Below are 12,882 nucleotides of genomic sequence, written 5' to 3' on the forward strand. Positions count from 1 at the left end.
TTCAACCAGAAGCTTGCCAGAAGTTTGTGGATGGCTACCAAAAGTGCCTTGTTGCAGTGAAACTTGTCAAGGGACATGTAACCAGAAATTAACATTGCTTTATATATACTTTTGACCCAGCAGATTTGGTCACATTTTCAGTATACCCATAATAAATTCATAAAATAACCAAACTTCATGAATGTGCTTCAATCACTTTATCACAAACATATAATCTTTGTATAAAATCTTGGAAACTTAAGACAGCCATGACATTATGTTCTTTACAGGTGTATGCAAACTTTTGAACATGACTGAATCTACATGTGATTTTATTTTTGAGTTTTGTATTTTAATACATTTGCAAGAATTTCTAAATTTCTGTTTTTTTTCTGTCAAGGCAGGGTGATGAGTGTACATCAATGAAAAATTAAATGTACTTTTTTGAATTTGAGCAAATGGCTGCAAGAAACAGAGTAAAAATCTAAAAGAGTCTGGGGTATGAATACTTTCCATAAGTATTGTTGCTTTTGTTCCTGCATTTTAACAATACTGTATGAATAGTTGACCTCGTCTGTGAAAAATGTACAATAGTGAAGTGAAGTGAATTATATTTATATAGCGCTTTTTCTCTAGTGACTCAAAGCGCTTTACATAGTGAAACCCAATATCAAATTTTTTCTACATTTAAACCAGTGTGGGTGGCACTGGCAGCACGTGGGTAAAGTGTCTTGCCCAAAGACACAACGGCAGTGACTAGGATGGCGGAGGCGGGGAACGAATCTGCAACCCTCAAGTTGTTGGCACGGCCGCTCTACCAACCGAGCTATACCGCCCCAAGACCTGTTAATCTCGTTAGGTGAGAAAGTCGTTGTTTGCAGAGTCATGATGACACCTTTAAAACACATGAGAATAAATAAATAACTATTTTCTCTATTCATGACCTTGTTCATGTTCCATAAAACCACAAAACATTGCACACCATGTTGTACATCATGATTGCCATAACTACTTTGGGGAAGTCTGGTGTAACCAATACAAGGGCACGTTACAAAAGTTATGCACATCACACAAAAAAAAAGCGCTGAGAGTAATACACAACGTTGGCTATCGGTAACACAAAAATTTAATTTTTAGAAAGTTGCAAATAATTACATTTATGGATCTGGGGAAATTCAAAACTGCACAAGTAATTTCTATAGCAAGAAATAATCGGCCGATGCCAAATTTCCCAAACATGTTCAAAGCCAAAGATGGAAAATATAATTTAAGGGGTAAATTGAATGTAAAACAGCTGTGTGTTAACTCAGTCACGCCACAAACTGACATGCACAAACTTTTAGGAGCTGTTTGATTACCTCATGCAGGTGATTTTACAAAGGAATAACATAATTCAATTAAAAAATAAATACGAAAAACTATTCTTGATAGGTACAACAATGAGGAGGAAACATTAAAATATCTTAAAGATACATTATATTAATATAAACTACTTTTGATGAAATGATGAGTGCTGATTTTATTCATATTTTTTATTAAGAGTATTCATGAATGCAATTATATAAGTATTCTGCTATAGACTGAATATAATATATACTGGTACTAGATGAATATTGTTATATAAGGTCATTATGTATTCTGTTGTTGATAAAGAATCAGATTATTATATCTCAGAGATGGGGCAGGACATTATAAGCTTTTGCTTCTTCCTGCCCCTTTTTGGACACAGACCATGTTATTATTATTTTTTATTTACCGTGTTTAAATTGTAGGGATGGATAGTATTTTTGGTTATTGTGATCAAAATAAAGTAACAATATGAGCATGATGTACCATTTTAGTCAATGGTGCACCAGATTGTCACTGCCATGGCAACCCCTACAAATACCTCCTTTAAATGTTTTTTTATGTTGCGGTGGGGCAGCCAGAAAACCTAAACGTTGTTAGCATGAGTGTTAACATCCAAAACCTTAGCAAACAATTATTCAGCTTCTAACCATGTTTTTGTCATTTATCACTTAGGTTTTGTCTGTATGCTGTCTAATTATTTTACCAAGTCAAATATAAGACGACCCTCTTCTAATACGAAATTATTGATAAAAAAAAGAAAAAATGTTTTTCATTTATTTAAAAGGACGTTTTTGGAGCTGCGTGTTTGATGACTCAGCTTATTTTGCTAACTTGCCCACAACATTTTCAAACACTTTTTCTTTTAAGACGGTGTGAGTAGTGTGTAAGTGACACGAAGAAAAGCTTTGACACACTTGGGGAGAAGTCATTTTTTGCCACCTGTCGATTTGCATGTATACATCTTGAAAGGGCTAAGTATAAGACAACTGGTATTTTCTTTTTTTACAAAATGTCACTAATAATTTTAAGTAGAATTTTTTTCAAGGGGTCTTCTTATATTATACTGTATATACACGCACACACACATATATATATACACACACAAACATATATATACATACTGTATATATATATACACATACATTCACATATATATATATATATATATATATTGTATTATATATATATATATATATATATATATATATATATACACACATACATTAGGGACGGCGTGGCGCAGTGGGAGAGTGGCCGTGCGCAACCCGAGGGTCACTGGTTCAAATCCCACCTACAACCAACCTCGTCACGTCCGTTGTGTCCTGAGCAAGACACTTCACCCTTGCTCCTGATGGGTGCTGGTTGGCGCCTTGCATGGCAGCTCCCTCCATCAGTGTGTGAATGTGTGTGTGAATGGGTAAATGTGGAAGTAGTGTCAAAGCGCTTTGAGTACCTTGAAGGTAGAAAAGCGCTATACAAGTACAACCCATTTATCATTTATTTACATATATATGCACAGACATACACACTCATACATATATACAGTATATACAGTATATATATATGTATATATATAAATATATATATATATGTATATGTATATATATATATATATATATATATATATATATATATATTAGGGCTGTGAACCTTTGGGTGTCCCACGATTCGATTCAATATCGATTCTTGGGGTCACGATTCGATAATATATCGATTTTTTCGATTCGATTCTCGATTTAAAAACAATACTTTTCCGATTCAAAACGATTCTATATTATTCAGTACATAGGATTTCAGCAGGATCTACCCCAGTCTGCTGACATGAAAGCAGAGTAGTAGATTTTTTTTTAAAAAGCTTTTAGAATTGTAAAGGACAATGTTTTATCAACTGATTGCAATAATGTAAATTTGTTTCAACTACTAAACGAACCAAAAATATGACTTATTTTATCTTTGTGAAAACATTGGACACAGTGTGTTGTCAAGCTTATGAGATGCGATGCAAGTGTAAGCCACCGTGACACTATTCTTTTTTTTTTATTTTTTATAAACCTCTAATAATAATGTAAATGTGGGATTTTTAATCACTGCTATGCTGAAATTATAACTAATATTGATACTGTTGATAATATTCATTTTTGTTTCACTACTTTTGGTTTGTTCTGTGTCATGTTTGTCTCCTCTCAATTGCTCTGTTTATTGCAGTTCTGAGTGTTGCTGGGTCTGGTTTGGTTTTGGAATTGGATTGCATTGTTATGGAATTGCTGTGTAGTGGTTTGTTGGATTGATTAAAAAAAATATAAAAATGACAATCGATTTTGAATCGCACAACGTATTTGATTCGATTTGGTTTTTCCCACACTCCTAATATATATATATATATATATATATATATATATATATATATACATACATACATACACTCATATATATACATACATATATAAATACATACCGTATTTTTCGGACTATAAGTCACAGTTTTTTTCATAGTTTGGCCAGGGGTCCAACTTATACTCAGGAGCGACTTATGTGTGAAATTATTGACACATTACCATAAAATATCAAATAATATTATTTAGCTCATTCACATAAGAGACTAGACGTATAAGATTTCATGGGATTTAGCGATTAGGAGCGACAGCTTTTTTGGTAAACGTATAGCATGTTCTATATGTTATAGTTATTTGAATGACCCTTACCATAATATGTTAACTTAACATACCAGGCACCTTCTCAGTTGGTTATTTATGCGTCAAATAAAGTACTCTTATTCAGCCTGTTGTTCACTATTCTTTATTTATTTTAAATTGCCTTTCAAAAGTCTATTCTTGGTGTTGGGTTTTAACAAATAAATTTCCCCAAAAAATGCGACTTATACTCCCTGTGCGACTTATATATGCTTTTTTCTTTCTTTATTATGCATTTTCGGCAGGTGCGACTTATACTCCGAAAAATACGGTATATTATATATATGTGTATATATATATATATATATATATATATACATATATATATATATATATATACACACACACCAAAAGTTTAGACACACCTTCTCATTCAATGTGTTTTTTTTTCATTTTCATGACTATTTACATTGTAGATTGTCACTGAAGGCATCAAAACTATTAATGAACACCTGTGGAGTTATGTACTTAACAAAAAAAGGTGAAATAACTGAAAACATGTTTTCTATTGTAGTTTCTTTAAAATAGCCACCCTTTGCTCTGATTACTGTTTTGCACACCCTTGGCATTCTCTCGATGAATTTTCACTCCACATGTGTTCATTTATAGTTTTGATGCCTTCATTGACAATCTACAATGTAAACAGTCATAAAAATAAAGACCACACATTGAAATGAGAAGGTGTGTCCAAACTTTTGCCATGTACTGTATATGTGCCTCAAAAAGGCCCAAAACATAAGGGAACCATCTCACCCCGGACATACATTTTTTGAACTCGGGCAGGATATACAGGACAATAAAGTGCCGGACAAACAGGTTCAAGAACACCTTTTTACCCGGGAGCAATAGTCTCTCTGAACACAATTAAGGCATAAAAAATAGAATGACTGTGCATGTGGGCTGTGTGCTTGGTATTTTATATATTTTATGTATTTATCTTAGTACCATGTTCTTATGTTTTTTTATGTGTCATTATGAATTTCCACTAAATAAGTTTGCTTGCAATTTCGTTGTACAATGTACAATGACAATAAAGATATATTCTAATCTATTCTATGTAAATAAACAACAGTGCAAAAAAGTACAGGCAAATATTGACATGAAGCCACAGACAGCTGCACTCTTAAATGTCCCCAACACAGTGTAGCAATACACAAAAGCGGACGAACAAAAGGCTCGGGGTTCAATTTGAGATAGGTCTCTTTTACACATTTTATGAAACCACCCCATACTTCTTGAAACTTCACAGAACAGCCATTCAGTGTAAGCCTAATCTTGTCCTGTTTGCCATGTGCTGTTATACCTTCTAATATAGCAAAAATAATCTTCTTGCCAATAAAGTAACAAATCCTACAAGATTCTTTTTCGATTTGCTAAGAGAAGACGACAGAGGTGCTACCCCAAATAGTCCGCTTAGAGGATTCGGTTCGATCATTTCGCCGATTGCCAAAGACAAAGTATAAAAATGTAATTCCAATAACTGCACAAGGATGGGCAAAGCCAAAACATATGTATTAAGTGCTGATTACATGTATTAACTGTATATTTTTCTATGTATTTATGGTGAGTGCTATTGACAGTTTAACAATATCACCACAACATTTAAACTAGTTCCTTATTCTCTTGTATTCCTTACAATTGTTTGAGCAGAACAATGTCTATGGTCTACAAAAAATTAGCAAAAGCTTAAAATATTATCTAATATTCATACAATCATATACTGATACTACTCTTGGTATCGATCTGACGTCCTCTAACATGTGTGCTGGCAGTCACAATGCTGACAAACCAACAGCTGTTGGTACATTATCTTCTCTCTCGACTCTTCTAATTAATATAGTTATTATTTTTGTTTTAATAGCTGTTTACTATCTGCTCTAATGCGCTTCATCTACACTTTTTAAAGTTTGCTAAAAACCGATTTCTTGGTGGTGTTTTAAGAGAGCGTATATATTAGCTTACTATTAAAATGCGTGCTCCAAGCTTGTTCTCGTGTGTAATAGTGTTTAGCCTCGTCTTCCAGTGATAATAATACTTGATAATGATACTTAAGATCATAAGAAATTCAATCAGCCGTAACGGAGGTGATTATAATTAGCTTCGGAGAGCTCATTCACACTGTTTATGGAGTACTACATTTAGCTGCTAGCCGCTAAATGTAGAGGAAGAAATTGGTGTTTGTGAATGGCAATTACTATCACTTTTTCACAGAAAATAGATGAGACTGGTTAGTGGCTTTTGATCGACACATTCCTAATCAATACGATTTGTTTCACAATACTGTTTTCCCTGGTCTGGCTTTGAGTTTGAAGTCAGTATTCATTCTTGTGTTATGAAGCATTGTTAGCTTTAGTTTCTACCCCCCTAAAAGAAATCAAAGCACAAACCGTTGTGATCATGCGTTTACCTCGGTGAGTAAGGAATAGTCTTGGGTCTAATCTGGTTGAAGGCGACCGTCAACTTCTGAGCCGCTCTCTGCTGTTGTATTTCCTGATTGGATTGGGACAACAATCATCCATGTTTAAAAAAAAAAAAAAAAAAAAGGCGCACATTTAATTTGCAGGGTGTGTGTGTGTATGTGTGTTTGTGCGCGTGTGTGCGTGCGTGTGTGTGTGTTACATACCCTGAGACAAAGATGCAACACAGTGTCATCCTTGTAAATGCTCTGCCAGGTCTGGACCACCCCAGGGAGGAAAGACTTGACAATGTACAGGTGTCCCGGTTTGAGAATGTCATACTCGGACCAGGTGCAGAGGACTTTGAGGGCCCGTCTCAGGCCGCCACCCATCTCCTCCTTGCTCAGAAACTCAATTTTTGCACAGAGGCCGCGCTGGGCCCAGGAAGACATACTGTTGTTAATGGTGTTGGGGGAGCTCTCCTCCAGGCGGTACACGGTCACTGGCTCCCCTGACATGAAATATTTATTAAGAACATTGATTACATAATACAAAATGATGTAGAGTGACCAACAGGATACTCAATATGATACAGAAAATGTTCTAAAAATAGTAAAATTTAAGAAAAGTATCCCTTTAAAGGCACACAAAAACTAACAAAAAGCTGGCATCAAATCTGCCATTTTTTGCTTTTAGTGCAATAGCAAAAGAGTTTAAAGAGAAAAATGTAAGAGGAGAAGCAGAATCACATATAAAGCACTGCAGTGAGCTCCATTGTAGCACCAGCCACTTCCTTACAGATGATTGCTAAACACTAGTACGCGAGATTGCGACTGGCTATTATTTATTACTATTTATTGCTACGTGAATAATAATTCAGTAGAACCTCCATTTATGAACCTCTCGTTATACAAACCTATAGATTTACAAACCACAGACAAATAGAAAAATGCTTTGTTGTATGAACCTTGTCTCAGTGTACAAAAGCTAATGTGCTAATTGTTACTTGGTGTTTTTTGTATTCTAGCCTTTTTACAGGATTTGTCTAGTTTGGCTAACTCAATATGAGTCCAAAGAAAGCAATGGACTAACGATGTGTGGTTTTAAACATTCCGGGAGAATCTACAGAATTGTCGTCACTGCCTACACTACAATGCATCTGGAAAGTATTCACTGAAAAGTATACACAACTAAAACAAATAAAATGCATAAAGAAAGTATTGACAAGCAAAGTTGCAATTCAATACTGAACATGTAAGCAGAGATATTATTAATAACAATAATATTAATGGATTAGATTTATATCGGACTTTTCTATTGTTAGATACTCAAAGCGCTCACAGAGAAGTGGGAACCCATCATTCATTCACACCTGGTGGTGGTAAGCTACATATGTAGCCAAAGCTGCCCTGGGGGGTAGACTGACGGAAGCGTGGCTGCCAGTTTGCGCCTACAGCCCCTCCGACCATCACCCATCATTCAGTTATCATTCAAGGGTGAAGTGTCCTGCCCAAGGACACAACGGCAGCGATTTGGATGTCAATAGGTGGGAAGCGAACCTGCAACTCTCAGGTTTCTGGCACGGCCGCTCTACCCACTGTGCCATGCCGCGCCTAAAGTTGTACATTAGTTATATATTACATTATTTTACTTATATATTATGAATTTTTGACCACTCCAAACAGCTCAATTTTTGTTTCATCTGACATCACATGGACACAGATAGGACGTTCTGGAGGAAACTTCTGCGGACAGATAAAACAAAAATGGAGCTGTTTGGCCACAATACCCAGCAATATGTCTGGAGGAGACAAGGTGAGGCCTTTAATCCCAGGAACACCAATCCTACCGTCAAGCATGGTGGAGGTGTAGTATTATGCTCTGGGTCTGTTTTGCTGCCAATGGCACTGGTAAATGTAAATGGGACAATGAAAGGGGAGGATTCCTTCCAAATTCTTCAGGACAACCTAAAATCCTCAGCCCGGAGGTTGGGTCTTGGGCGCAGTTGTATGTTCCAACAAGACAATGACCCCAAACACACGTCAAAAGTGGTAAAGGAATGGCTAAATCAGGCTAGAATTAAGGTTTTAGAATGGCCTTCCCAAAATCCTGACTTAAACATGTGGACAATGCTGAAGATACAAGTCCATGTCAGAAAACCAACAAATTTAGCTGAACCGCACCAATATTGTCAAAAGGATTGGTCAAAAAATAATCCAAAAGCTTTCTATACATACATACACACTAGGGTTGTTCCAATACCAATAATTTGGTACCAGTACCATAATATATATCGTTACGTTGATATTTTTCTAAATAAAGGGAACTATGAAAAAATGTCAATTTTGGCTTTATTTTAACATAAAATCTTACAATACAGTACATTTCCTATTGCCCTCAAAGAACAATTTTATAAAGTTAAAATTGAAAATAAAGGGCATTAAACACACCGTGTTTGTCTTGTTACACATCAATTTACAATTTTTCATAATCAAGAAATAGATTAGAATATAGTACAAAGTTTTATTAACATAATATTGACGTCAGTGAGTGAGTGGACAAGTAAAGAGAGGGAGATAATAAAGCAAGCAGAATGTCATAATTCGGCAGCCTCGAATTCTGACCGGAAAGCGCAGCTGAGCAGACCCATTGTAAAGTTAAGGGTAACCCCCGACGAAAACAGACCTTGAAGGGTACGTCTGCCCTGTGCTTCTTGACGACAGTCTGCACCGGCGCCAAATAGCAGGACAGGTAACAACTACATTATTACCGGTCACTTTTTATAACTCTTGTACAGATCTGAATGTTACATATTTAAATGATTACCTTAGTTTGAAGCAAAGGTGGTAATACTAATAGCTATATTTGGCTAGGCATGTTTGAAAGCAACACTTGAAGCACGCCGCTTCCCTGTTTAAAGCATGACCTTTACCGTTTGTTTTGAAGCCCAAATACCTCCATATTGAGCTTTAAGCACTCTCTGTAATAACCAGTTCAATCGTCGTTTTTTTGCCATTCTTCCTCTCTAAGATGTTATTGCTTGTATGCACTCTGTGGGTGCGTTTTGATGCTCAACATCATGCACCTCGGCTCTATAGTCACCGGTATGTATAATATGTATAAGAAAGGTATCAGTACTTTTCAAATTCAGTATAGTACCGATTTAAATCAATTATTATCGCGGTACTTTATTATATATATATCGCGGTATATCGTACAACCCTAATACACACGCACACACACACACACATATATATATATATATATATATATATACATACACACACACACACACATACATATATATGTATATATACACATACGTACATACTGGCGCCTAGCTCAGCTACAATCGGGTGGAAGGCGGCGTACACCCTGAACAAGTCGCCACCTTATCGCAGGGCCAACACAGATTGACAGACAACATTCACACTCACATTCCCATACTAGGGCCAATTTTTAGTGTTGCCAATCAACCTATCCCCAGGTGCATGTCTTTGGAAGTGGGAGGAAGCCGGAGTACCCAGAGGGAACCAACGCATTCACGGGGAGAACATGCAAACGCCACACAGAAAGATCCCGAGCCTGGGATTGAACCCAGGACTGCAGGACTTTCGTATTGTGAGGCAGACGCACTAGCCGCTCTGCCACCGTTAAGCCCCAGTTGGGAAAATGTGTTAGATAAACGGGATGCAATGATTTGCAAATCCTTTTCAACCCATATGCAGTTAAATATGCTACAAAGACAACATATTTGTTGTACAAACTGATAAACATCTTTTTTTTTGCGCAAATAATCATTAACTTTAGAATTTGATGCCAGCAACACATGACAAAGAAGTTTGGAAAGGTGGCAATAAACACTGATAAAGTTGAGGTTCGTTAAAGTTCGATCCCTCGGACGGCACTGTATCAAAAATCGACATCAATCTCTAAAGGATATAACCACATGGGCTCAGGAACACTTCAGAAAACCACTGTCACTAAATACAGTTCGTCGCTACATCTGTAATTGTAAGTTAAAGTTATACTATGCAAAGCGAAAGCCATTTATAAACAACATCCAGAAACGCCGCCGGCTTCTCTGGGCCCAAGATCATCTAAGATGGACTGATGCAAAGTGGAAAAGTGTTGTGTGGTTTGACGAGTCCACTTTTTAAATTGTTTTTGGAAATATTCGACATCGTGTCATCCGGACCAAAGGCGAAGCGAACCATCCAGACTGTTATCGATGCAAAGTTCAAAAGCCCGCATCTGTGATGGTATGGGGGTGCATTAGTGCCCATGGCATGGGTAACTTACACATCTGTGAAGGCACCATTAATGCTGAAAGGTACATACAAGTTTTGGAACAACATATGCTGCCATCTAAGCCCCGTCATATTAATGGACGCCCCTGCTTATATCAGCAAGACAATGCCAAGCCACATTCAGCACGTGTTACAACAGCGTGGCTGCGTAAAAGTGTGTGGGTTCTTTCCTGGCCCGCCTGCAGTCCAGACCTGTCTCCCATCGAAAATGTATGGCGCAATATGAAGCGTAAAATACAACAGCGGAGACCTCGGACTGTTAGACTGAAGCTCTACATAAAACAAGAATGGGAAAGACTTCCACTTTCAAAGCTTCAAGAAAGTTTCCTCAGTTCTTAAACGTTTATTGAGTGTTGTTAAAAGAAAAGGTGATGTAACGCAGTGGTGAACATGCCCTTTCCCAACTACTTTGGCACATGTTGCAGCCATGAAATTCTAAGTTAATTATTTTTTGCAAAAAAAAAAAAAAAAAAAAGTTTATGAGTTTGAACATCAAATATCTTGTCTTTGTAGTGCATTCAACTGAATATGGGTTGAAAAGGATTTGGAAAACATTGTATTCCGTTTATATTTACGTCTAACACAGTTTCCCAACTCATATGGAAACGGGGTTTGTATATATATATATATATATATATATATATATATATATATATATATATATATATATATATATATATATATATATATATATATATATATATACATATATACACACACACACATATATATAGATATATATATACACATATATACATATATATGTATACACACACACATATAAATATATATATTCACACACACATATATATACGCGCGCACGCGCACACACACACACACACGCACACACACACACACACACAGGACTGTCTCAGAAAATTAGAATTTTGTGATAAAGTACTTTATTTTCCGTAATGCAACTAAAAACATGAAAATGCCATACATTCTGTATTCATTACACATCAACTAAAACAAGCCTTTTATTATTTCAATATTGCTGATTATGGCATACAGCTTAAGAAAACTCAAAAATCCTATATTAAAAAAATTTGAATTTTTCCTCAGACCAAGTAAAAAAAAATATTTATAACAGCAAAACAAAATCAGACATTTGAAAATGTCAATTAATGCACTCAGTACTTGGTTGGGAATCCTTTTGCATGGATTACTGCATCAATGCGGCGTGGCATGGAGGCAACCGGCCTGTGGCATTGCTGAGGTGTTATGGATGCCCAAGATGCTTCAATAGCGGCCTTCAGCTCATTTGCATTATTGGGTCTGGTGTCTTTCAGCTTCTTCTTCACAATACCCCACAAATTCTCTATGGGGTTTAGGTTAGGAGAGTTGGCAGGCCAATTGAGGACAGTAATGTCATGGTCAGTACACCAGTTACTGCTGGTTTTGGCACTGTGAGCAGGTGCCAGATCATGCTGGAAAATTAAATCATCATCTCCATGGAGGTTTACAACAGATGGAAGCATGTACACAGCTGCATTGACTCTGGACTTGATGAAACACAGTGGACCAAAACCAGCAGCTGACATGGCTCCCCAAAGCATTGCTGACTGAGGGAACTTCCGTTGTCTAGAGTTCAGGAGTGGATTGACTATGGGAATACGGCTATTGAAGCTGTATCTGTTGAAAAGCTCTATGGAGATGATGACTTCATTTTCCAGCATGATCTGGCACCTGTCCACAGTGCCAAAACCACCAGTAACTGGTGTACTGATCATGGAATTACTGTCCTCCATTGGCCTGCTAACTCCCCTGACCTGAACCTCATGGAGAATGTGTGGGTTATTGTGAAGAAGAAACTGAAAGACACCAGACCCAATAATGCAAATGAGCTGAAGGCCGCTATTGAAGCATCCTGGGCATCCATAACACCTCAGCAATGCCACAGGCCGATTGCCTCCATGCCACGCCGTATTGATGCAGTAATCCGTGCAAAAGGATTCCCAACCAAGTACTGAGTGCATTAATTTACATTTTCAAATGTTTGATTTTTTTTTGCTGTTATGAATCTTTTTTTTTTTTACTTGGTCTGAGGAAATATTCAAATTTTTTGAGAAAGGGTTTTTGAGTTTTCTTAAGCTGTATGCCATAATCAGCAATATTAAAATAATAAAAGGCTTGCAATATTTCTGTTGATGTGTA

The 12,882-nt window shown here is 36.6% G+C and overlaps 1 protein-coding gene and 1 long non-coding RNA gene across 4 annotated transcripts in view; one reads left to right on the forward strand and one right to left on the reverse strand.

The window, feature by feature from the left end:
- Positions 1–12,882, reverse strand: part of trpm7 (transient receptor potential cation channel, subfamily M, member 7) — a 133,765-nt gene that overhangs the window by 20,006 nt on the left and 100,877 nt on the right. For all 3 annotated transcript variants that reach the window (XM_061878201.1, XM_061878191.1, XM_061878182.1), the window contains 2 exons: positions 6,643–6,926; positions 6,427–6,509 (listed from right to left, as the gene is read on the reverse strand). In XM_061878201.1, coding sequence (XP_061734185.1) covers positions 6,427–6,509; positions 6,643–6,926 — 367 coding nt within the window. The remainder of the gene's footprint in view (positions 1–6,426; positions 6,510–6,642; positions 6,927–12,882) is intronic.
- Positions 1–12,882, forward strand: part of LOC133537260 (uncharacterized) — a 33,384-nt gene that overhangs the window by 1,686 nt on the left and 18,816 nt on the right. The window lies entirely within an intron of this gene.

This window comes from Nerophis ophidion, linkage group LG02 (genome assembly GCF_033978795.1).
Source record: "Nerophis ophidion isolate RoL-2023_Sa linkage group LG02, RoL_Noph_v1.0, whole genome shotgun sequence".
NCBI classification, from domain to species: Eukaryota; Metazoa; Chordata; class Actinopteri; order Syngnathiformes; family Syngnathidae; genus Nerophis; species Nerophis ophidion.